General features: G+C 34.0%; 1 protein-coding gene across 9 annotated transcripts in view; it reads left to right on the top strand.

Moving 5' to 3' along the window:
* Window positions 1-27,858, top strand: part of NFAT5 (nuclear factor of activated T cells 5) — a 122,623-nt gene that overhangs the window by 75,046 nt on the left and 19,719 nt on the right. For all 9 annotated transcript variants that reach the window (XM_025268955.3, XM_025268956.3, XM_025268957.3 and 6 more), the window contains 6 exons: window positions 4,312-4,504; window positions 6,500-6,690; window positions 8,570-8,742; window positions 18,755-18,889; window positions 19,016-19,068; window positions 25,106-25,238. In XM_025268955.3, coding sequence (XP_025124740.1) covers window positions 4,312-4,504; window positions 6,500-6,690; window positions 8,570-8,742; window positions 18,755-18,889; window positions 19,016-19,068; window positions 25,106-25,238 — 878 coding nt within the window. The remainder of the gene's footprint in view (window positions 1-4,311; window positions 4,505-6,499; window positions 6,691-8,569; window positions 8,743-18,754; window positions 18,890-19,015; window positions 19,069-25,105; window positions 25,239-27,858) is intronic.

The following is a 27,858-nucleotide window of genomic DNA, read 5'->3' on the forward strand; positions in this document are numbered from 1 at the left end:
TGACTTAGCTTTCCAATTCCTTTGATACTTTCATTGTAACATTTAATTGCTAGACTTCTGATTACATTTTCCTACAGTATATTCAACGTAGTTTGATAAAGTTTAACTTACTGGATCTTGAGAGATTACTTTTTTTGGATGGTCTTTTAGTTGACCAGGATCTCCTACAATTTTAGGTTGTCACAGAATATGATGGAGATGCTTTTGATTGGTTCATTATTTGATTACATCATTGGTGGATTTTTAGATAAAAATCTGATTGAGAGTTAGAATATCTTTAGTGTTTATTAAACTTGTCCTTAAATATTTTCTCAGTATATTTTAAAAGTAATATCTACCATTTAAGCAATGATTATTCTGTACTGCTCTCTTCTCTGCTCTCATCTAAAACTCCTTTGGGGTGATGAAGTTACATAAAAAATGCCCATTACTCCTTTGGGGTGATGTAGTTAAATAAAAATGCCCATTTAAATATTTTTCATTTTTATAAAGTCCAGGTTAGGAAATTATATAAAAAATATTTATATACCCTTTCCAAAAGTATTGCTGTTAGCAGAGTCAACAATTGTAAGACATTTTGTAGAACTATTACCTGTAGAATAATGCTCTGAAACATAGTAGCATAGATATAAAAGGTTCATATGTGTCTATCATTAAATACAGGTATATGTTTATTTGGGCTTCTGTGGAGAAAGTGGTTGTTTTTTTTTTTTTTTTAAGTTCCATAAGAGAGATTTTCATTTTTATACTGAAAAAAATGTTAAAGTTCAGATGAAGAACAAATAAAATTTTGACTTAACAGTTAGTCAACACACATGATTTGCAGTTGCTGTTAAAAAGATATCTTGACATACGTCTTTTCTGCTTCTGCTTTTGTATGATAGATATATCTTAGAAATGATTTGAGGTTACCCAGGGAAAGTATAATAACATTTGTCAAGACAAAATCTCTCATGAAATAATTCATGGAACAGAAACTCATCAAGCAGCAGAAGAAATGTCCAGCTTCTTAGGTAATGGAAAAACATTTGACACTAGCCTATGAAAATGATGGAAGAAGTTTAAACTTTGAATTTATAAGAACTATATTGAGGAAAGGATAAAACCATATGTAAATATAAAAAAATTAGGTCTTTGGAAACAATTGTTAAGAGGATCTCAAAAAAAAGTTCATAGATGTTAGAAAATGAAAGAAATTTTGCCATAAAATTTCAATTTATATAAAGCTACGTTATAGAAAATAGACTCTAAAATATTTTGGTACAGCAGTTTTTATTTATCTTCAAGATGGAAATAGCATTTTGTATAATTAAAATGTTAAATGAAAGAATTTGCTAAGAAAACAAAACTATTTTTAAAAAACTACTGAGTTATTTAAGCATCCCATATTTTTCTTAAATTCTTCACCTAAATATCCTGAGAATCAGTAGCCCAGTGTCTCTTCTAGATATTCCTAGAAATTAAGATATGATATATGTGAAACTGTTTTAGGCATTTTGTAGTAAAAATTATTTTTGTGACAGGCAACCAGAACGATGTGCAGCACAGAGGAATTAAAGTATCATTTTAAGACTTCTGAATGGAATATGGCAAGATAGTGGATTTTCTTTTTAGATAGTCAATTTAAAAGTAAAATCCCATACAAATAGCTGCTATTTTCTTATTTTTTCCATAAGCCATAATGCATTAAAAATTAGTAATTTGAATGAATACTTTTCTAATAATTAGTTGATGTTCAGTTTGACACAGCCTGATATCTAAATATGTGTGTATTCCATTTTTACATTTAAACCTAGAGAATAAAGTTAGTTTTAAGGGCTTTTAAAAGTATCATTTCAGAAACTGATTACATGTGTTGTTCTTTAAACCATAATGTGTATACTTCATTAACTTAATAGTTTTCATCCCAAATGAAATGTTTTATTGAAATAATCAAGCTTAGTATCTTATTTATCCTCATAAATATTGCTTTGGCTACCATAAGTGAATACAAGCCATATCTTGCCAAATTAATGATGCGCTACAGTTTTCTTATATTTCAGACTAAAAGTCTTCCATTTTTCATTGTAAAGTTAATAGATATTAGTTACAAACATTTGAAAAATGCAGAAAAATAGAAGACAAGAAATAATCTATAATTTAGTAAATCAATGCAACTAATTTCTTTTAGTCCCTTTCAGTGCATATTTGGGGATGTTTTTATATGGTTTGAGTGAATATTTTTGCTTTGATTTTTAAATAAAAAAAATTTTTTTTTGACCACACTGTGCAGCATGTGGGATCTTTGTTCCCCAACCAGGGATCAAACCCTCACCCCCTGCACTGGGAGCACAGTCTTAACCACTGGACTGCCAGAGGAGTCCCTGCTTTGATTTTTCAAATGATTAAAAAACAGTATCACTATAGAATTTCACATGCAAAATACTGTATTCACTGCAAAGATTTGAGTTTCTACCCAGAATAATGAAAAAATAGAATTTATTGCCCTTTGTTTTGACTTTGATTCCATACTTTTGTTCATAGAATTTTTTCTTCCAGGGCCTTTTAAATTACTTATACAGGTAATCTTTGACTTAATTGTGTCAAACTTCATCAACAAGTTTGCCTTCATCAGCAAATATTTTTCAGCTTCTTTTGTTTTGGGAATTGTGCAAGGTTTAAGGAATATGAAGATGATGGAGCAAAGTACTTCCCCCTCAGAACCCTGAACCCTTTTTCTCAGTCAGTCTGACTGCATTCCTTTGCATCCCTTCTTCCCTCCATTCTTCTGTCCCTTTCCTAGCCATGTGTTCACCCCAGTCCCAAATTCCACTGAGAATGTAGCATTTCCCTCTTTATTATTGACTACTGAGGCAACAGTTTGATTAGAAATGACAGGGGTAGGGACTTCCTTGACAGTCCAGTGGTTAAGACTTCACCTTCCAATGCAGGCGATGCAGGTTTGATCCCTGGTTAGGGAACTAAGATCCCACATGCCTCAAGGCCAAAAAAATAAAAACCCAAAATATAAAACAGAAGCTATACTGTAACAAATTCAATAGAGTTTTAAAATAGTCCACATATTAAAAAAAAAAAAACTTTATTAAAAGAAAAGAAAGAAAATGGAGAGGTAAACATTGGAGCTAGGTTTTAGGCTGCTTAGCCACTATGTTTGAAGTCATAATATTTCTCCTGGGACCTGTTTGCTTTTGGACAGGATTTTGGCCACAGTCATCTCTTGGATCCTGTATCTTCAATATAAGTGTAAACTTTAGGACTGGGAGAATCATGCCAAAAGCGTTATAGGCCCTGACTCTGTTTTTAAATATACATAGGTAATTTTTAAACTATAGTATTGTGTTCTATTTATTTTTATCACATATTTACAGTACTTCAGATTAAATGTATTGACCTGAAGTCCTAACCGTCACTTGAAATATTTCTTCGAACATACATTCTGCATAGCAAATGCATGATACATCAGTAAACACTGGAAACCCAACTTAAAAAAATGTTGAATTGCCTATCTGTAAAGCCCAGATTATACATTTTTTATATGCTGAAGGCTTTACTTATTTAATCACAAATGAAAATACTCTGAAAAATTAAACTTCTGGGAAAGATTGTTTAGAATAAAGCTAATTTCCAAATAAAAATCGAATCACTTTTTTTTTTAGTATAGCTTTCTCAGTTTGATATACTGAGGAAGATATCCAAAAGAATATGCACATGTACCTTTGGTTTTTTTTTTTAAGGCCTTTTATGTTTTTCTTTTTGCTACCCCTACTTTTGCATTTCAAGACCTATTAGAAGATAATGATAATCTTGTAACTTTATGTAACCCTCACACATATATGTAATTTTTAAACTTTATTTTGACTGAAGTACAATGTGAAAGGTTACAGTGACATTAGCTATTCTCTTTCCTGTTATGCTTGGTTTATTGCATTCAGTCTTCCTTCTTCTTGCCACGTATATGCATTCTTTGTCTTCCCTGTCCAACTTTATTACAAAATTCAATTATTAGTTTTTTTAATTGAAGTATTTAGTTGATTTATAATGTTGTGCCAATCTTTGCTGTACAGCAAAGTGACTTAATATGTGTGTGTGTACATATATATATATGTACACACACACATTCTGTTTAATTACAGAGTTTTAAAAGGTACTTTGCTTATGGAATGTATCATTCCTTAGGCTGTATTTATTTTGTCAGTAAGGTAATTAGTTGTTTTTAATGTTATTGCTTGTTCTCTTTCTTCCTTTATCTTGGATGACTTTTGTAGAAAACTCTTTTTGATACTTTTTCCACTTTGTGCTTTGATTTCTCAGAACATTGGAAAACCAAAAAGGAACTGGGGTAAAGAAGAGCCCTATGTTATGCGGACAGTATCCTGTTAAAAGTGAGGGAAAGGAGCTGAAGATAGTTGTACAACCTGAGACCCAGCACAGAGCTCGGTACTTGACTGAGGGTAGTCGTGGCTCAGTAAAGGACAGAACACAGCAAGGCTTTCCTACAGTGAAGGTACTTATTTTATTTAGCAGTAAATGAAGAATTTTATCCACTTTTATTTATTAGTTATTTTGTTTTTAACCAATAAAAGCTGTCTAAAATAAAACTAATTGCTGTATATATTAGAAATTAAAGTAAAAGTCTGAATCATAAGCCAAATATTGTTGCTCTGATGTCATTTGAATTTTAGTTTAAATGGAAACAGAATGTGCTCTAACAAGTAAAATATATGGCAATCATGAACTATTTTCCCTTTATGTTTGACATTGGTAGCAACTCTTTTACATTCTTTCCAAACCTGTATTTTAAAAATATTTTAAAGTGAATCCAAAGAAATATTGTAGAAATTATTGTGGACTTGGAAAATAAGGTTTTTGAGATGTCAAAAGCAATCAGGTCTACTCAACTCTGAAAAGAGTTGATTGATAGGTAACTTAAGTTTTCAGTTCAGGAAACAGGATATCAATTGAGTCTTTAGCTTTTCAGAACTTAGACTAAAAGGAAAAAGAAGGAGCAGTTAAATTTCAGCACCTGGCTTACCTTATTATAAAGACTTTGTCTCTTTGAAGACAAACCAAAATAAAAGTGGGTAGGGAATATTTAACAAGTGTTCCTACCCCTTGCTAAATACTAAACAGGGAGGAATTTTGGCTAGTCACAGGGTAGATTCTTGTAAATACAGTTTGTGTAAATGTTTTAGTTGAACACAATTTCATTGAACTGCCTTTCTTTTTATACATGAAAGAAATAATGGTAGAAACTTGAAATCAAGAAACTTACTCATGACCATTATAAGGTTGGTTAATAGTTACATGTACAGTATCATTTCTACCCCTCTACTGCTCACCACACCAGTCCTTCTTTAGTCCCCCAAACTTAGGACAAGTAACAGGCAAGTGAAACATTTAAATTACGCTTTGTGTAAATATTTGTTTAGCCAGACATTTTGATAGTTTGAAATTTTTAACCTAACTGCTCTGGCTTTAAGTAAGTTTTGTCTAAGTACTTGTCTATAGAAGTATTGTTAGATTAATTGCCTGTGATAGGGGATGAATTGCCTGATCTTAAAAGTTTATTTATTCACTCATTCAACAGATATGGTACCCTTCTATATGTCAGACACTGTTCTGTGGTACTGCTGACTAACAGCTTGGGTAGACTGCTTATTTGACTCATTATGATACCATTGATACTGAGATGCAGCTATTCTTGAATAAAAAACATTTATGAGTTATTTTTAAGCACTCTGATGTGCATTGTACAAGTTATTTTGTGATTTTCTATGTTCTGTATTAGCAGCTTCAATGTTTAACTATAAACCTTATCAAGAACCCAATTTATTTATTCATCAGCATACAAACTGTAGTTTAATTTATGAAGGCTTGTTAGAGACCTGTAAATGACCCATAGGTCCTGGTTTGAACCAGCAGTTTTTCATATCATAATGTTCTGGCCCATGATTTTATGATGTTGCATATATGCATCTAGTCTATGAAAATAAGCCCCGTTCCTCTATTATTTATATAGCTGAAGGTCAAATGCTTTCCTACCCAATAACTTTCACAGAGTAAAGATTTAGCAGATGTACTCTTACTTGATGATGATGCCACTAATACAGTTTAGTGAATTTTCCATTAGTGTTGGTGGTAAATCCTGAGTAACCCAGATGCTTAGGCAGTCCACAAATTTATAAATACCTCAAAGGATTGTGTATTCATTCTCATTTGGTTGTAAAAATTAATTACAAATGATAATTTTTCATTACACATCTAAAATTTTAATTAAAATGTGGTTGTTGCAGAACTAAAACTTAAAGTTTTCTTGAAAAATTTAGCTAATTCTCCTTTATGAAAACATTTTTCCTCTGTTTTTCTGAAGGACTTATTTCTTTACTGTAATCCAGTTATAAATATAATAATATAAGACTTGACCTTAAATGTTTGATTTTTACAGTTCGATTATTTGAAATGCTAATTAGTGTTTATGCTCCATGTTATCTCATTCCAGCTGGAAGGCCATAATGAGCCAGTGGTGTTGCAGGTGTTTGTGGGCAATGACTCTGGTCGAGTGAAACCACATGGATTTTATCAGGCCTGCAGGGTAACTGGGCGAAATACAACTCCCTGCAAAGAAGTGGATATCGAAGGCACTACTGTTATAGAAGTTGGCCTTGATCCAAGCAACAATATGACACTGGCGTGAGTAATTACTAAAAATTTTTTTGTTAGTTCATTACACTTTTGCAATAGAAGGAAAAGTTTTTAGTTTGTAATGTAAATATAAAAGATTTTTAGTTTTAAGCATTGCAAATAAAAAGAATAGATTATGGCAGAATTGTAATGGAGGAAATGAATTCTTGCCCTTTGCTAGAGAATTCCCATAGTGAATGGCAAGGATATAAAAGCAAGGTGGAATGCTGGCTTTTTGCAAAATAATATAGACTTATATGTTGGTTTTATAATATTAACATTAAAAACTAAAATTACAACCAATTTGATTTGCTTTCCTAAGTTCCACTTTTGTAGTGTTTGCAGTAGAAACTGACAGACATCATTCATGGTATCTTTAACCAATCTTGGAATGAAAAAGCATATTGTTAGTCTAAATTTACCTTTTATTTCTGTTTTCCTGTGTTAAAAAAAATGATGTCCTATGATTACCTATTTTTCATGTTATGCATTTTCATTTCCTGAAATATATTACAAGTGTTAAGGATTTAAATTAAAATTTTTTTTTCCTTATCCCTTTTGTTGAGGACCTTTAATCTGAAAGATAAACTTAACAGCAGCAAATATTGATACGGGATAGACCTTGTTGTAATTATTTGTATTGGATAGCTAAAGACTCTTCTTTATTTGGTGTTTTTTTTTTAAAGCTATTTTGAATAAGTAAGAGGGAAATAATAAGTTGGAAAAGGGAAATTTTGAAACATTTAATAAAGTTTTTTTTTAACTTTTGGGATTATAAAAGTAAATGTATATGGTGGAAGATAGAGAGTTACTGATTATAAAAATAGTACTTATTCCTTATAAGTTGAAAACAGAATAAAATTTTAAAATTAGTAAAAATAGTAGTAATAGAAAGCTAAAAACATATTCCTCAAATGCCAGCTTCCAACTTAATAGAACTAATTACAATTTTGACATTTATTTTTTCATCCTTTTTTCTGATAAAATGAGATGATACTGTACTCACTGCTCTGTAACCTACTCTTCACTTACTATGAGCATTTTCCCATAACATTAAATATTTAAAGTGTACATTTTAATGGTACAGTGTTCCATTTTGGGGGGAGACAGTTGCTAGTTTTTTTCCAAGTAAAATCTGTTCCTTATTTTAATATCTGAATTAGGTACAAAAAGGAAGAGGATAAATTAAAATTTTTAAAGTGAAAGTATCTTTTTTTTCTCTTTTTTTTAAATTTAAATATATTTATTTTAATGGAGACTAATTACTTTACAATATTGTATTGGTTTTGCCATACATCAACATGAATCCGCCACAGATGTACATGTGTTCCTCATCCTGAACCCCCTCCCACCTCCCTCCCCATACCATCCCTCTGGGTCATCCCAGTGCACCAGCCCCAAGCATCCTATATCCTGCATGGAACCTGGACTGGTGATTTGTTTCTTATATGATATTATACATGTTTCAATGCCATTCTCCCAAATCATCCCACCGTCTCCCTCTCCCACAGAGTCCAAAAGACTGTTCTATACATCTGTGTCTCTTTTGCTCTCTCGCATACAGGGTTATCGTTACCATCTTTCTAAATTCCATATATATGTGTTAGTATACTGTCAAAATATCTCTTATAAACCGTAACTTATGTTCAGATTTTGAAATAGTGATTTCTATACTGTTTTTTCCCATTATTATTATAAATAAAAAGTTGACCAGAGAAGTTATGAATATTTAGAATTTACACTTCTCTATTTTTTAAAATTTGGAATAATTATATTACATATTCAAAAATTAATAAAGAAGCAAATTATACTTAAAAAGAAAATATTTAAGAATATATTACTATTTATACAGCAGAAACTATCAATTAATATATTTTTTCTGTATTAGGGTTGACTGCGTAGGGATATTGAAATTGAGGAATGCTGATGTTGAAGCCAGAATAGGAATTGCTGGTTCCAAGAAAAAGAGCACTCGTGCCAGATTGGTTTTTCGAGTTAATATCACAAGGAAAGATGGCTCCACTTTGACACTGCAAACACCCTCTTCTCCAATTTTATGTAGTAAGTAAGAAAATATGAAGATATTAAATATATAGAGGGGTTTTTTCCATTTTCTGTTATTGTTCAGATATCTCTAAATTTCAGTTGTATTACATACTCAAGCTTATGGTCATGCAAACTTTGCAACATTTTAAAAGCTATAGTCAAGTTTTCTAGTCTAAGCTAAAGGTGGGTAATTTCTAATAAGATTCAGAAGTTATGTAGCGTTTTGTAGTTTCCTGTTACTCTTATACTGATTTAAAAAGTAATTTGAATAGTTTGCCTAAGTAAATTACAAATCCGAAGGATTTTCACAGCATCTTCACTTTGTGGTAAATTGCTGTGATACTAAGTGTTTTGTGTTAGAACATAAAGAAACAGAAAGGTAAGCAGAACTTTGTAAATATATAGCAGTGAGAGTTCTGATTACAAATTAAAGTGCTGTAGTATAATGGGAAATTAAATTCTTACTTTGCTGACCTTGGCATAGAAAATAAATGATGTGTATATGTGTGTATTTAAATTCAGTCCTGTTGTATGTGCCTCACCATATAGTCTGGTTTCCCTGTAATGAGTATTAGTACAAGTAATACATAGGAAAATTTTTTCCTTTGTACATCCCTTAAGAAGATTTTCATTAAGTATTATGTTCTTTGGCCTTGCTTCTGAATTCAGAAGAGCAGAAGAGACTGAGTGAATTCCATTTACTTGAATTTCCTATTGGATGGTTATGAGTATTATGTCCTTGGTACCCCCAGACATTTACAAAGCCTTTGTTATTTAATTGTAGCTTAGTTTTGTCAACTTATTCACCCTTAGTAAATCTTATTTTTCCCTGCCTTTTAATTCATTTCAGATGTGAATACCTATACGTTAGCTTGGCAAATACCCTTGTTTTAAAAGAGTAGTAGTAAATATATTTGTGATCTCAAGAGAACTCACAAGACTTATATTTTTCATTATTATGAAAATTTTGTTATGGTATTAGTGTTTCCTTGGGCTATTTCTGGAGAATGTTCACTTATAAATATGCTCCTTTTAAAGTTTGTCGATTCCCTGTCCATTCTGTTGTGTTCAGATAGGGACAGAATAAATAATCTGTAGATGGTTTATTGAATTCTGAAGTTATTTTAATTTGGGTACTAGTTTACTATAAATCACAATATGTCTCAACTTGAATATTATAAGGATGGAATTTCAATTTTAGTGGGGTACATGCAGTTCTTCTTTTATATGATCTAATACTTTGAGCATGACCATAGCTACTCTCTGAAGACCAGATCCAGGAGATGCTAGACAATTCAGATCATATTGCCTTAGCAGAAACTGGGGGCGGATGGTTGTCAACTTTATTTTATTTTATTTTTTAATTATTTATTTTAATTGGAGGCTAATTACTTTACAGTATTATGGTGGGTTTTGCCATACATCAACATGAATCAGCCATGGGTATACATGTTTCCCCCCCTGTCCCGAAACCCCCTCAACTTTATTTTATTAATAATTGTTTGTTTCTTCTTTCAGTAGTTCATTTCTTTATTTCCTATTTAATTGAAGTATTGTTAAAATATAAATATAAATGTATCCAGCCAAAGATAGAAAATATAAAAGAAACAGAAAACATGATTTTCTGAAATTTTTCATCTGTAGTTATAATTTTCATTCGTTAATTATCACCATTTTACCATATTAATATGGTAACATATTAATATGTTCATGTTGCAAAAAGTGTTATCTCCCTTGGAAAATGTGTCTGGGTGAATATGATAGTCCTAAGAAGCAGCAGCATATAGTGGAAGGCATATAGAACTAATAGTAAAAATTGCCATATTTTGAACTCTGCACAGTATGCCAGAGATTTTATTAACAATTTTATAAGCATTATGTCATTTATCCTCACTATTGCCTTTCATTGTTTCTGTTCTACAGTTGATGAAACTGAGACTTAAATAACTTCCTCAAGGTCACGTAGCTAGTATATAGTAAGATCAGGATTAAAAGCCTCCTTTTTAGCCATTGTGTTGTGTTGCCACCACAGTCACTTAAAATTTAGCAGTACTAAAACAAAATTTGAATGATTCATTTTATCCCAGCTATAGCTTCCAGATGGTTAGGACTATAGTTACAGTATGAAATTATGTTAGAAAACTGTTTCCTCTACCTATAAGATTTGTGTTATGTAATTTATAGATTTTTTATGAATTTAGAAAATAGATCTCAATTTATATTAGGGGATTTTGCTTGAATACCTATATTATCCCTTCCATTTCCTTTTGTAAACGTCAGTTATTATGGAGGTGTAGGATATGTATTTTTACTCCTTTAGTTGACTATTTGGCATTTATATTGCCATCTGCTTGGTGAAATTGAATTAGGTAAACTTGAGCAATACTTTCTTTTAAAGAAAGATGTACCTTTGCAATAATAATTCGTTAGAAATGGAATGGGAGGTAGAAGGAAACAGGAAGATGAGAGGTAAGTAGAAAGGAAGAGGGGCCAAAAGGTGCTAGAGGTGAAAGGGAGGAGAGGAAACAGATAATTGATCTTCCCTCTAGAGGCACTCAGTGGAAAGAAGGCCTAATGCCAGAATTCATGTTGTGCCTTGTGACCTTAGAAAAACAATCTTGCTTCTACTTGTTGGTTTAACAGTGGCCATTGGATCCATTTTCTTTTAGTTCGTTTATTTTTAAGGGGATAGAAGAATCCTCTCCTTTCACACCTTTAGATTTCTCCAGAAAATATATATATACTAGATCAAAGTAAAAATATCAATTTTTATACTTTTTTAGTATCTACCCTAATATAATAATTTTTAATGTGGCAAAATTAATCATAGCTTTCTTCAATATAATGTTTTATCTTACTAATACTGTATTAAGTCTTACTAAAATTAACAAGTTCTTTCTTTACTTATTTCTGGCTCTTCCACAACTTTAGGGAACGACTAATATCATTCAGTAAACTTTTGTTCTCTTCAGTTCAGTCGCTCAGTCAGACTCTTTGCGACCCCATGAATGGCAGCACGCCAGGCCTCCCTGTCCATCACCAACTCCCAGAGTTCACCCAAACTCATGTCCATCGAGTCGGTGATGCCATCCAGCCATCTCATCCTCTGTCATCCCCTTCTCCTTCTGCCCCCAATCCCTCCCAGCATCAGAGTCTTTTCCAATGAGTCAACTGTTTGCATGAGGTGGCCAAAGTATTGGAGTTTCAGCTTTAGCATCAGTCCTTCCATAGAACACCCAGGATTGATCTCCTTTAGAATGGACTGGTTGGATCTCCCTGCAGTCCAAGGGACTCTCAAGAGTCTTCTCCAACACCACAGTTCAAAAGCATCAATTCCTTGGTGCTCAGCTTTCTTCACAGTCCAACTCTCACATCCATACATGACCGCTGGAAAAACCATAGCCTTGACTAGACGCACCTTTGTTGGCAAAGTAATGTCTCTGCTTTTCAATATGCTATCTAGGTTGGTCATAACTTTTCTTCCAAGGAGCAAGCGTCTTTTAGTTTCATGGCTGCAGTCACCATCTGCAGTGATTTTGGAGCCCAGAAAAATAAAGTCTGACACTGTTTCCACTGTTTCCCCATCTATTTGCCATGAAGTGATGGGACCAGATGCCATGATCTTTGTTTTCTGAATGTTGAGCTTTAAGCCAACTTTTTCACTCTTTCTCTTTCACTTTCATCGAGAGGCTTTTTAGTTCTTCTTCAGTTTCTGCCATAAGGGTGGTGTCATCTGCGTATCTGAGGTTATTGATATTTCTCCCGGCAATCTTGATTCCAGCTTGTGCTTCTTCCAGCCCAGCGTTTCTCATGATGTACTCTGCATGTAAGTTAAATAAGCAGGGTGACAATATACAGCCCTCTTCACAGACCTTAAAAAGGCTTTCTAATTCTTTTGACAGGTTGAAATATTTGCTTTGTTATTTTTCGGTATTCATTTTCTTTAGCTTTATTTTTGAGGCTCCTATTTGAACAGCATCTAAAAGCACATTGTTCTTTATAATACCAGAAAAGTGGCTGCTTTTTTCTGTTATAATTTCTTAAAGCAATGTGATCCCTTTCAAGAGGCAGCTTACTAATTTCTTAAAGGTAAAAATAAAACATCTAATGCTTAAATAATGCTGACTTCAGTTCTATTTGGTATAGAGTATGTCCTGTTAGGTAACCACCAAATTTTTTAACAGATAAGACTTTTAAGGTCAAAAGTTAAATTATCTTGAGCAGACTAGTTCTTTGTGTAATGTAAATACAAATATATAAAATAAACATTGTACCTTCAGAGGGGCCTCATTTGGCCATCTTATGCCTTTTAATGCATAAAAGGGAGAAAGGAGATAGGAAAAAGTTTTGATAATCATGAGCAAAGTGGAGTTTCCATATAATATCTTATAAGTAGATGGGGGGGTAGATTATAGACTTTCCATTCATTTTGTTACTATATTCATATAATTTTGCACCTCTTACTGTTTTCTAATCAAAATAATATTTATCATATTTTTCTTTTGAATGTCATTTAAAAACAAGTATCTAGTTCCAGTGTTACTCCAAAAAGTTATAAATTAATTCAGTTAGTTCTTTGTTTTAAAAGGGTGTATGATTACCAGTGTATGACAGATAACTGTTTCCATCTGTTCATACATTAACCCTGTGGTTCTAGACAGTATATATGTATACACAATCACAATTTTTTTTAACTCTTAGGCATTGCTGAAAATATTATTTGGTATTTAATTAGGATAAGATACTTGTTTGTATCAATAAATGAAACTAAATGATGCTAAAAGTAATAAATAAACAACCAAAAAAAATCTAAGTGCTTATACAACGCAGTTTTACTTTTCCCTCATTTTATGATAATATTGGCAGCAGTTGAGAAACAGCTTTTCTTCACTGTGGAAACCAGGCTTTAGAAGCTGCCTTTTTCTGGGATATTGCTATTTTTTAGTGGAGGAAAAAAAGATAGTGCAACCATGTGGAGATGGTAAAGCCTGGAAGTGGCACATTTACTTCAGTTCACATTTCATTATATAAACAATTCATGTGGCCAATCCTTAAATGAGTGGGGCAAGAATGACCTTGTGTGGAGCAAGAGTCTTCTGACAGAAAGGGCAGCCCTAGGGAAAACAGGGCAATAAATACTTTGACAGTAGTAATTTCCCACATTACTTTCTTGTAAAGATAAAATTGATTATCAAATATATAAGTACCTAAGGAGAAAAAAACTTAAAAACTTTGGTTAAAGTTTAGTTATTGTTGTTCAATTGCTAAGTTGTGTCCGACTCTTTGTGATCCTGTGGACTGTAGCATGCCAGGCTTCTCTGTCCTTAACTTTCTCCCAAAGTTTGCTCAAACTCTTGTCCATTTAGTCAGTGATGCCATCAAACCATCTCATCCTCTTTTGCCTCCTTCTCCTCCTTCCCTCAGTCTTTCCCAGCATCAGTGTCTTGTTGAATGAGTCGGCTCTTTGCATCAGGTGGCCAAAGTATTGGAGCTTCAGCTTCAGCCTCAGGCTTTCCAATGAATATTCATGGTTAATTTCCTTTAAGATTGACTGATTTGATCACCTTGCTGTCCAGGGAATTCTCAGGAGTCTTCTCCAGCAAAACATTTCAAAAGCATTCATTCTTTGGTGCTCAACCTTCTTTATGGTCCAACTCTCACATCCATACATGACTACTGGAAAAACTACAGCTTTGACTATACAGATCTTTGCTGTATAGTGATATCCCTTCTTTTTAATATGCTGTCTAGGTTTGTCATAGCTTTTCTTCCAAGGAGCAAGTGTCTTAATTTTGTGGCTGCAGTCTCTGTCCATAGTGATTTTGGAGCCCAAGAAAATACAGTCTGTCACTATTTCCACTTTTTCCCCCTGTTTGCCATGAAGTGATGGGACCAGATACTAATGATCTTAGTTTTTTGAATGTTGTGTTTTAAGCCAGCTTTTTCACTCTCTTCTTTTACCCTCATCAATAGGCTCTTTAGTTCCTCTTGTTTTCTTCCATTAAAATAGTATCATCTGCAAATCTGAAGTTGTTGTTTAATTCTCCTGGCAGTCTGGATTCCAGCTTGTGATTCATCCAGCCTGGCATTTCGCATGATGTACTCTGCATAGAAGTTAAATAAGCAGGATGACAACATACAGCCTTGTCATACTCCTTTCCCAATTTTGAACCAGTCCATTGTTCCATGTTCGGTTCTAACTGTTGCTTCTTAACACGCATGCAGGTTTCTCAGAAGGCGGGTAAAGTAAAGTAGTCTGGTACTCCCATCTCTTTAAGAATTTTCCACAGTTGTAATCCACACAGTCAAAGGCTTTAGTATATAGTCAGTGAAGCAGAAGTAGATGTTTTTCTGCAATTCCCTTGCTTTTTTGATGATCTGACACATGTTGGCAATTTGATCTCTGGTTCTTCTGCCTTTTCTAAATCCAGCTTGTATATCTGGAAGTTCTCAGTTCACATACTACTGAAGCCTAGCTTGAAGGATTTTGAGTATTGCTAGCCTATGAAATTGTACAGTAGTTTGAACATTCTTTGGCATTGCCATTATTTGAGATTAGATGAAGACTGACCTCTTCCAGTACTGTGACCACTGCTGAGTATTCCAAATATGCTGACGTATTGATTACAGCACTTTAACAGCATCATCTTTTAGAATTTTAAATAGCTCAGCTGGAATTCTATCACCTCCACTAGCTTTGTTCATAGTAATGCTTCCTAAGGGCCACTTGACTTCACACTTCAGAATGTCCACCTCTAGGTGAGTGTCCACACCATCATGGTTATCTGGGTCATTAAGACCTTTTTTGTATAGCTCTTCTGTGTATTTTTGCTGATTCTTCTTAAACCCTTCTGCTTCTTTTGCTGCTGCTGCTAAGTCCTTGCTATTTCTGTCCTTTATTGTGCCCATCTTTGCATGAAATGTTCCCTTGGTATCTCCAGTTTTTTTTGAAGAGGTCTTTAGTCTTTCCCATTCTGTTGTTTTTCCTCTATTTCTTTGCATTGTTCACTTAAGAAGGCTTTCTCATCTCTCCTCACTATTCTCTGGGACTCTACATTCAGTTAGTTATATCTTTCCCTTTCACCTTAAACTTCTCTTTCTCAATGTGTAAGGCCTCCTCAGACAACCACTTTGCCTTCTAGCATTTCTTTTTCTTTGGGATGGTTTTAGTCACTGCTTTCTATAGTGTTAGAAAACTCCATCCATAGTTCTTTAGGCACTCTGTCTATCAGATCTAATCCCTTGAATCTACTTGTCACCTCCACTGTATAATTGTAAGGGATTTGATTTACTGGGCATGGCCCTGCCCACCAAAGCAAGACCCAGCTTTCCCCACAGCCAGTCTCTCCCATCAGGAAGCTTGCACTAGACTCTTAGCCTCATCCATCAAAGGGCAAACAGAAGAAGCAAGAACTACAGTCCCACAACCTCCAGAATGAAAACCACAATCCCAGAAAGGTAACCAAAATCATCACATGAATCAGAGGTTTGTGTAACTTGAAGCTATGAGCTATGCCATACAGGGTCACTCAAGATGGATGGGTCATGGTGGACAGTTCTGACAAAATGTGGCCCACTGGAGAAGGAAAGGGCAAACCCCTCCAGTATTCTTGCTTAAGAACCCCATGAACAGTATGAAAAGGCAAGAAGATACGACACCAGAAGATGAGTCCCCCAGGTCGGTAGCTGTCTGACATGCTACTGGGGAATAGCTGAAAAATAGCTCCAGAAAGAATGAAGAGGCTAGGCCAAAGCAGAAACATCGCTGAGTTGTAGATGTGTCTGGTGGTGAAAGTAAAATCCAATGCTGTAAAGGAACCTGGAATGTTAGGTCCATGAATCAAGGAAAATTGGATAAGGTCAAGCAGGAGATGGCAAGAGTGAACATTGGTGTTTTAAGAATCAGTGAACTAAAATGGGTGGGAATGGGCAAATTTAATTCAGATGACCATTATGTCTATTACTGTGGGCAAGAATCCCTTACAAGAAATGAAATAGCCCTTATAATCAACAAGAGAGTCCGAAATGCAGTGCTTGGGTACAATCTCAGAAACAACAGAATGATCTCAATTCGTTTCCAAGGCAAACCATTCAACATCACAGTAATCCAAATCTGTGCCCTAACCACTGATGCCAAAGAAGCTGAAGTTGACCTATTCTATGTAGACCTACAAGACTTCTAGAACTAACACCTAAAAAAGATTTCCTTTGCATCACGGGGATTATAATGCAAAAGTAAGAAGTCAAGAGATACCTGGAGTAACAGGCAGGTTTGGCCTTGGAGTACAAAATGAAGCAGGGCAAAGGCTAACAGAGTTTTGTCAAGAGAAAACATTAGTTTTAGCAAACACCCTCTTCCAGCAACTCAAGAGACGACTCTACACATGGACATCACCAGATGGTCAATACCGAAATCACATTGATGATATTCTTACAGCCAAAGATGGAGAAGCTCTATACAGTGAGCGAAAACAAGACCTGGGGCTGACTGTGGCTCAGATCATGAGCTCCTTGTTGTAAAATTCAGGCTTAAATTGAAAAAAGTAGGGAAAACCACTAGGCCATTCAGGTATGACCTAAATCAAATCCCTTATGATTATACAGTGGAAATGACGAATAGATTCAAGGGATTAGATCTGGTAGACAGAATGCCTGAAGAATATGGACAGAGGTTTGTAGCATTCAACATGTATTAGACTATCTCATTAATTTAGAAGTTGATGAGTTATACAGCCATGTTTAAAATTACTTTTGCAGTATGTTATTAGGTTTGTTGTTATATGTTATAGATATAATATACATATTGTATAATTAGTATGTTATTAGGATTTACTAAAACAACAAATAGTGTAATCGGTTTCAAAGTGCTTAATCTTAAGGGAGTAGTTTTCTGAGTACCTAAAAGGTAGGTATTTGCATTAACCAGTATTCCAGGGAGTATTCTGGTGGAAACCTAGTCCTTAGGTGTCAATATGAAAGAATGTTTCTGGGGTCAAATATATTGAGAAAACTGTGTACTACACCCAGTTCTTGGATATTTATAGTGTACATCAGAATGTGAAATGTTTGGGGAAATTTTGGAACCTATTTTACTAAACAGTACATATTAAATTTTCCTAAGAAAATCAGGAAGATTAGTAAGCCAGTTATAGTTTATTAGATCTGGATCCTCCTCAGTACTTCTCTCTTTGTTAATTTACTAGTGATTAGTTAGTCTTTATAACTGAAAAATGAGTGTGTTTTATTTTTATCCTCAAGGTATCCTAATTCAGGGAGATCCTCTGGTAGAAAGAATTATTCTGAAATGGATTCAGTCTGTTTTCAGGTGTTCTTTTCATTTAGAGCCTCTAAGTCCTAGATCTGGATCCTTAAAGATACTCTTAATACCACCCAGAGGCTCACTTTGCCTCAGAAGTCTTGTGAAGGTGTAGCACAGCTAACATTTTTAAGGTTAGGATTGTGAGATGTTTGTTATTAAATTGATTTTTTTTGAATGTTAAAACAAAAACATGACCAAGTTCATATTTTACGCCTTTTTTTTTTTTCATGTAATGAGAAAACAAAGGTGGTATGTAACTTTGCTTTCTGTTATGATAAATTTTAATTTGCAGAATGAAAGTGAAAGTTGCTCAGTTGTGTCCAATTCTTTGCAATCCCAAGAACTATAGCCTGCCAGGCTCCTCTGTCCATGGAACTCTCCAGGCCAGAATATTGGAGTGGGTAGCCATTCCCTTCTCCAGGGGATCTTTACCCAGGAATTGAACCCAGGTCTCCTACATTGCAGGTGTATTCTTATACCCTCTGACCCACCAGGGAGGCCCAAGAATACGGGAGTGGGTAGGCTATTCCTTCTCCAGCAGATCTTCCCAACCCAGGTTTCGAATCGGGGTCCCCTGCACTGTAGAATAAAAGAAGGCAAATTCAGGGATCAACAAAGACAACTTACAGAACTGAATAATTGAGAGTTGATTTTAGGTAAGAAATGTATTGGTGGTTCTTCTTATGGAATGCTTATATATACCTACAGCTCAACCAGCAGGAGTGCCAGAAATCTTAAAGAAGAGCTTGCATAGCTGTTCGGTGAAAGGAGAGGAAGAAGTATTTTTAATTGGCAAGAACTTTCTGAAAGGAACTAAAGTTATTTTCCAAGAAAATGTTTCTGGTAAGTAGGCATAACACTGCCTTAGAAATTGTTGGGTGTTTCACTTTGTTATGAAGATATAGTTGTAGCTACAAAGTAAAAAATTTTTCATAATTTTAGTAAGTCACTGTTTTTTATTTCATTCAGATGAAAACTCTTGGAAGTCAGAAGCTGAAATTGATATGGAATTATTTCATCAGGTATAATTTAAACTTTTTATAGTTTGATTGTTTATTCTCGGAGAAACTGAGTTTTGCTCCAAGATTTTCCTAAATCAACAGATTAAATTTCTTATTTATATGGAATTGATGTAAATCATTTAAAGTTTCTTTTTTTTTTTTTAATTTTATTTTATTTTTAAACTTTACATAACTGTATTAGTTTTGCCAAATATCAAAATGAATCCGCCACAGGTATACATGTGTTCCCCATCCTGAACCCTCCTCCCTCCTCCCTCCCCATTCCATCCCTCTGGTCGTCCCAGTGCACCAGCCCCAAGCATCCAGTATCGTGCATCGAACCTGGACTGGCAACTCATTTCATACATGATATTTTACATGTTTCAATGCCATTCTCCCAAATCCTCCTACCCTCTCCCTTTCCCACAGAGTCCACAAGGCTGTTCTATACATCAGTGTCTCTTTTGCTGTCTCGTACACAGGGTTATTGTTACCATCTTTCTAAATTCCATATATATGCGTTAGTATACTGTATTGGTGTTTTTCTTTCTGGCTTACTTCACTCTGTATAATAGGCTCCAGTTTCATCCACCTCATTAGAACTGATTCAAATGTATTCTTTTTAATGGCTGAATAATACTCCATTGTGTATATGTACCACAGCTTTCTTATCCATTCATCTGCTGATGGACATCTAGGTTGCTTCCATGTCCTGGCTATTATAAACAGTGCTGCGATGAACATTGGGGTACTCGTGTCTCTTTCCCTTCTGGTTTCCTCAGTGTGTATGCCCAGCAGTGGGATTGCTGGATCATAAGGCAGGTCTATTTCCAGTTTTTTAAGGAATCTCCACACTGTTCTCCATAGTGGCTGTACTAGTTTGCATTCCCACCAACAGTGTAAGAGGGTTCCCTTTTCTCCACACCCTCTCCAGCATTTATTACTTGTAGACTTTTGGATCGCAGCCATTCTGACTGGTGTGAAATGGTACCTCATAGTGGTTTTGATTTGCATTTCTCTGATAATGAGTGATGTTGAGCATCTTTTCATGTGTTTGTTAGCCATCTGTATGTCTTCTTTGGAGAAATGTCTATTTAGTTCTTTGGCCCATTTTTTGATTGGGTCATATATTTTTCTGGAGTTGAGCTGTAGGAGTTGCTTGTATATTATTTATATGGAATTGATGTAAATCATTTAAAGTTTCTTTCTTGAGTTTCTTTAACTGAAATAGATTTATTCCACTGATGCTAGAAATGACAGTTCTGTATTTGAAAAGTTAAGACCATGAGAAAATTACCATTATTAATAAATGAAACATGTCTTTCCTAATATTTATTTGCTATCTTTACCTACTTTGGATTATCCTTGGGTTATCTTCACCTACTTTTTAATAAGAGAAACTTATTTATTGAGTACCTGCTATGTGCCAGGTGTTTTATATTTGTTCCTTAGCTTTTGCACTCAAGAAGCACTACTTATTACACTTAGAGTCTGTATTTGTAGGACCTCGGTATATATTCATTTTTGGTTTAAAATTTTTAAAAATTCCTTTGTGTTCTGAAAAAAATAAAGAAATTTAACATTATATATCCAATATATTGCCAAACTCAAAGCTAAAGGTACAGTGTTGCCTAAGAGTGCCCTCACTTCAGACACCAGCTGCACGTTCAGGGGTCCCCCGAACAGGTCTCACTTCTGAACAGTTGGCTTCAAATTCAAGGGTTTCCACTACCCCCAAAGATTTGCTAGTAGAACTCACAGAACTCAGGAAAGCACTGTACTTAACAATTTCAGTTTTATTATAGCAAAAGAACACAAATCAGATTATAATTTCTCAACTTCTAGCCTTCTGGGTTCTTTATATTGTATTTTTTAGAGAGTAAGAATAAAAAAAAAATAAGGTGGCGCTTTGAAGAAGATGGAATTTTCTATTTTTAATAGGCTAATGTCTATTTCATGCTCTGTAAAACAGATTATACAGTGGATTAATGCAGAATAATCATAAAAATTTGGTGGAATGGAAAGGAATTATACCCTCATTTGGTGGCTATATATAGAGGCCCTGGGGTTCTTGCAAGCAAGTATGTAAACAGGGTAAATCATAATATGATCTTTCATTAATTCTGTGGTTTTGCTATTTATTAAAATTTTTTTATCTTTTTCAGAGAAAACTTTCTTTTTTTCTTTCTTTCTAAAGGGCTTTCTGGGAAGTGTGTTAGAGTGGAATCAGAGCTGAGATATACAAAATAAATCCTAAAGATTATATTATATTAAAGAAAAAAAACACAAATTAAACATTTAGAAGAAAATATGATCAGAAAATACATTAAAAGTAAAGAAACTTTGAGTGTGGTCAATAAAGAAATAACAGGCCTATAATGAAAAGTTAAAAGGGCCTCTACAATAACAAAAAATGACCAGAAGATGGTAAAGTAGAAAAGACCATTTAATGATGACTTTGCAAATTGCAAATATAATTGTGATAGCTATTCATTTGAAACTCCAAAAATCAACTCACCAGGTATTAAACTTTTTTATTACTTGAAAATTAAGGCTAACAAAGTCTGGGAAAATAATCCTTTGTTAATATTTGGCTCTTCTAGTCAACGCCATAATATATCTCATACTCATGTATACCAAGAGCAATAGGCACATGGTCATTATATCTACTCACATTTTAACAACTTTAGATGAATTCTGTAGGGCCTTAATTGCCTATTAAATGTACATATAAGATACATATCTTAAAGACAAATCTCCTCTCTGCTGCTGCTGCTGCTGCTAAGTCGCTTCAGTCGTGTCCGACTCTGTGCGACCCCATAGACGGCAGCTCACCAGGCTCCCCCCGTCCCTGGGATTCTCCAGACAAGAATACTGAAGTGGGTTGCCATTTCCTTCTCCAGTGCATGAAGGTGAAAAATTAAAGTGAAGTCACTCAGTCGTGTCCAACTCTGAGCGACCCCACGGACTGCAGCCTATATATGTATTGTTTTGAAAGATAAGTTGGTTTTAAAAGAAAGAAGGAGAGATTAGCAGCTTGAATGTGGAGGTGATTTTAAAAGGAAACTAGAAGCAAGTATTTTAGAGCCTAGGAGAGCTCTTTTTTTTTTTTTTTTTTTTTTTTTCTTTTTTTTAGCTTTTGTTTTTTTTCACTTAATTATTTACTTTATATTGGAGTGTAGTTGATTTACAATGTTATGTTAGTTTCCAGTGTACAGCAAAGTGTACACGTATACATATATCCATTCTTTTTTTAGATTCTTTTCCCATATAGGCAATTAATATGGGTAAATTTTATTACAGAATATTGAGTAGAGTTTCCTGTGCTGTACAGTAGGTTCTTGTTGATTATCTATTTTATATATAGTAATGCCTATATGTAAGTTCCCAAACTTCTAATTTATCCCTCCCTCCCACCTTTCCCCTTTAGTAAGCATAAGTTTATTTTCAAAGTCTGTGAATCTGTTTATATTTTGTGAATAAGTTAATTTGTATCAGAGGTCTATAATATGAATAAGTATAACTTGTTTTACAGAACATGAAATAGACATTAGCCTATTAAAAATAGAAAAATGTATAATTTCTCAACTTCTAGTCTTCTGGGTTCTTTATACTGTATTTTTTAGAGAGTAAGAGTAAAAAAAAATAAGGTGGAGCTTTGAAGAAGATGGAATTTTCAGTAGAAATATGTAAAGAAAATTCTCAGAAGAAATGCCCAAAAGATCCTCAGAATTTTGGGGAACAACTAGGCTAAACAAAGACTTGAGAGTTTTGAAGTTATATGTTTTCAAAGTGGTTTTATTAGGAATTTGTTTTGTGTCTCCAGTTATTTTTATGTATATATCCCCAACTGCAAAATGACAATTTTGACAATGATAAATTATACCTTAGGAAAGTGAAAAATATCTAGCACCATTGCTTATAAACTCTGAAAAAAGATTATCTGCTAGGATAAAGAAAATTGTTATTTTGAATCCAACCAGATTTTTCTAAGAAATTAAAATATAGATATTCTTCCCTTTTTACCTCAGAAAACATTCTACCTGCTCCACAGGTCTCCCAGCCCTTTGTATGTTTTGTGTGTATTGTACTCCTAGTTCAGTGGTAGTTAATTGCTCTTAATTTTTGAGATTAGGTTTTTTTTACTTAGTTTTTAATTTAAATCATTTGTAGAATTTCATGATTTCAGATTGAGGATGTGTGAATAATTTGTTCATTTGGTTTTTAAGAAGTTTCAAATTAGGTTTGTTTAACTACACTCTAAAACAAGTGGAGTAAAAGATTAAAAAAATATATATATATATGTGTGTATATATATATATTCATCTGACTTTTAGATACTAATTCTGTTACTGATTACCAAGAACAAATTTTTTATTTGGAAGAATAATTTCAGTTATTGAGTTAGTCAAATAATCTTAAGACTGGGAAGATACTTCAGAAGTCCATCCATTCAGCCATCTCCTTAACTGTAGGTAGAACTGCTTTTGATGTAGTTGCAGTGTTTAAGCAAAGGAGGAAAAATGAAAGTGTGCAAGATTTTAAAATTCTTATTTCTTAGAATTTGAGTTAATGCAGATACATTTTTTGATGGCTTCATATACAATTGAGTATGTGCTTTCAAATTTTTGCCCCCTAATTCCTGTGGATGTATACATTTGTATATTTTTCCACCTGCATTAGAAGTGTGGTTTTTTTTGAGATAGCTTACTGGACTCAGAAAGCATTCTACTATTGCCATAAATAAGAAGCTATTTTTAAACTTATGATTATTTCAGAGCATGTTTTAAGATGGCTTAGAAACAAATTAAGTACTCAAAAATCGAACTCTTGGCCTCATTTGTCATGTTCTGTTCAACTGAGTCAGCCAACTTCCAGAGTCTGAATAAGTAAAAAATGACATTAAACTCATTTCATCCTCAGCTGTCACCATTGGCCTCCTGCATATCACATACTGAATACAAAAGCACAGTCACTACCTTTTGCTGTTCTTTTCCAGTACTATAACGTAGCAGGGAAGAAGAGAATAAGTCAGATGCAGTTCATGATATCTTCTAAGAAGATGTAGTCCCCTTGAATAAGTGCTGCTGAAGCATTTATGGAACTCTTCCCTTCTCTTAAAAAGGATGCTTCTACCACTATTTTCACACACAAAAAAATGACCTTGATTTACTGGGTTTTGGGTAAACTGAACTCTGTTGACTTTAAATGAGAATTAGTTACTAGTTTTAAGTACAAATTGAAATATTTAAAATTTAAATAGACTAAATGAGAATTAGTTGTTAGTGGTTAGAAAGCAGTGAACTGCATTGCAAAGTACATATCACCGTTAAGGTTTACAAAGCATATGGTAACTGACATTGTGCTTGGTGGGCAATTTTTTTTCTTGAAAATATATTCATTCTTTTTTTCAACAAATCTCTTTGAGTATATTCTGTGTGAGGTGCTTAATAGTGGAGATAGGATGAAGAACAGAACATCCTAGCTTCTCTTGGAACTTGCATTCTTGTGGTTGTAAAGGAGACAAAAAACAAGCAGATAATCACAGTAATTTCATGTGGTGATAAGAAATAAACAGGATTCTGTGATCAGATTGGAGAGGGGTGCCACTTTAAAGACGATGGTCAGAGAAGGCTTCTCTGAGGAGATGACATTTGAATGAGACCTGGAAATGGGTAAGGAACTGGATATTTAAAGAGATAAAGGAGAATAGTATTCCAGTGAAAAAGAATAGCAAAGTTGTAAAGGCTCTGAGGTAAAAATGAATTTAGTGTGTTAGTGTAAGAAGGTCAGTGTGACTGGAGTGTAACAAGCTAGAGGAGAATGGGAATGAGATAAAGTTGACAGGACAGGGACCTTTTATGCCATTGCAAAACATTGGTATTTTACCTTAAAAGCAATTTTAAGATTGATGTCATGATGCCCATGGACCCGAACCCCTAGTCAAACTTTTTAAACTTTACAGCTAACAGGAAAGTACTTAATTATAATATTTTATTTCAAATTTTTAATTTACATATTGCTTTATTTCTGCCTCTTGTAATTTTCTTTCAATTAGAATCATCTTATTGTGAAGGTTCCCCCATATCATGATCAACATATAACTTTGCCAGTAGCAGTGGGAATATATGTAGTAACCAATGCTGGAAGATCTCATGATGTTCAGCCTTTCACTTACACTCCAGACCCAGGTATGTCAAAATAAAAAGTTCTGAATCAAAAGGAGTAATCCATTTCTGCTTCTTCAGAAGAATATGAAGACTAACCAACCTAAAAGAGGAAGTAGTGTGCAAAGGTAAATTGATACCAGTATTTTTTGGAGATGTCATTATTTCCCAAGAAGATGGTCACCAAACCCTGCTTTTACTCTTAGTTAAGAGAACTGTTTCTGCCTTAGGGTCTAGTAATAAAAGAAAAGTTAGGAATTCTCTGAAGTCAGGCTCTACAGAGTTATCATACAAGTACTCCTTGTATGATAAGGTAAGAATTACCATTCATGGAATACCTCTTATGTACAGAAAGGTGAAAGTGACTACTTTAGGAAACTGCTAGTAGTTTTCAGTCTGGCTGTCTTACAGGGTGCATTTTGGGAGAGGTGAAAGGTAATCTCAGAGAGATAAGTGATAATACCACAAATAGAGTCATATGCCTGTAACATTTTATAATTTGTGTAGTCAAAAATATCAAAGACTTCTGGTGAACAAGTATTTTTAAAATAATTTTAAGCATTTAGGTAAAACAGGTGCTTTAGAAACCAGAGCAGTTGTTTTAAAATTTATATCTCTGGGTAAGAAATATCTTATGAGATTTTTACCTACATTCATTTAGTTGCCTGGAGAAGCCTTTTCCTGGAAAAGTAGAGAAAACATTTTGGAAATGGAAATGCTTCAGATATTTTGTTGATGTAGACTTGGCTGCTGCCATGCTGCCATTGATTTACTCCATTCGTATCTCAGGCATGCTCCAGAATTAGAAGTTCTTCCATATCTTCAAGTTTACTGATAACATTTTTTCCCAAATTGTTCAGAATTCAGTGAGGTGCAAAGTGAAAAATGATAGCAAGAAAAGAAAGCCCTGGTAACAGAAGTGTTGAACACAGTAGCTACAACAGAGTTATAATTAGTCTTGATAATTATTCTCTATCACTTAATGTTATCTGTTCCCTTTTTCTTTTGTAAATCATGTCCAACTTTCACAACATTGGTTATTTCCCACCAGTTTGTTACATAAGTGTGCCATAATATAGCCCTTATGAAATTATTTTAGTGTTTGTCTCAGAATAAAAGATCACATGTAGAAATTTCAGACAGAAAAAGACAAAGTTTGGAAATAATATACTGGCTTCAACAAAACTAGGAAAGAGGATACTGGTTTATACTTAAAAATCAAACAGTTGATTGTTTTCTTTCTAGGAAAGTCTCAAAAATCCAAGAAAATTTGATTTAAAACTAATGGTAGTTAAAGCATTTTAGTAATTGCTAGAATATTTAGTATTTTATGTGAAGAGAAGCTTGCTCATAGAAGGAGAAAAATGCCATACAGTAATTAATACATTCCTATGTGAAGGGGAGAAGGAAGTATGTGGAGGGGGAGGGGGAATAGCTTTAAAGTTCTACCATCCTTAAAATACTGAGATCTTGTTGTCTTTGTTTCTTTTTATTGATCAATAATAAAGAACTTCAGGACTTTGAAGTGCTTAGCATCAGCACTATGAATCTTCATTTCTTAGTGATGAATGCTCATTATTAAAATTTTTCCTTTGATAAATTACCAAATATAAAGCCTATACTAATTGGCTATATTTGGCCACATTTAGACCATCACTGACATATGTTTATTCTTTTATGTTTTTCCCCCTTGTTTTTTATATATACTAGATAGCAGTTGCTCTCAGAAACTCTTATTTGAATAAATATATTTTGTGCAAATTTTATAGTGAGATCTAATGATTCAGTTTCTGCCTTTATGATATAGCTAATTAAAGAATCTTCCCATAATCTCACTTTTTTGTATTTTATAAAATGTGAATGTCTTTTTAGGTGTGCACATGAGAGAATATTTCAGGAAAACTTGGTTATGATAATTTGCACTGTCTCATTATGATAAACTAGTTGCTGTTTTGACTCAGCTGGGGACTGTGGTTAAAGATTTGCATATTCAGTGGCATATAATAATTATAATTATAGGGCTTCCCAGATGGCGCTAGTGGTAAAGAACCTGCCTGCCAATGCAGGAAATGTGAGAGATAGTGTGTTCGATCTCTGGGTCAGGAAGATCCTCTGGAGAAGGGAATGGCAATCCACTCCAGGATTCTTGCCTGGAGAATTCCATGGACAGAGGAGCCTGGTGGGCTGCAGTCCATGGGGTCACACAGAGTCGGACATGACTGATGAGACTTAGCACTTAGCACATAGCAATTATAACAGCTAAAACAAGATCCACCCTCATTTTTGTGAGTTAAGAGTAGAAATGGTGACTGCTACACCATTTTGTCAAAATATTTAAGTTACAGACAAAAAAATAACAAATAAATATATTTTATCCTAATTTGACCTAGATACCTTCATAATAACCTGGAAGGCCAGATTTGAATTTAGGATTTTCAGACTGCTTGGAGGTCCAAACTGGAATATGGCAACACGAAGAAAGAGGATTTCCCAGCCTGCCACCCTTCTTTTCCCTCTCCTGGCTCCATCCTCCACCTGGAGGGCCTTGATGCACCAGCTGATGCTCCTAAGCTCTGTTCACCCTATAGGCTTAAGATGGCACACACAGTCTATAGAGTAGTTGTGCAGAAAATTTTGGTATCTT

This window comes from Bubalus bubalis, chromosome 18, assembly GCF_019923935.1.
Source record: "Bubalus bubalis isolate 160015118507 breed Murrah chromosome 18, NDDB_SH_1, whole genome shotgun sequence".
In the NCBI taxonomy this organism is placed as follows: domain Eukaryota; kingdom Metazoa; phylum Chordata; class Mammalia; order Artiodactyla; family Bovidae; genus Bubalus; species Bubalus bubalis.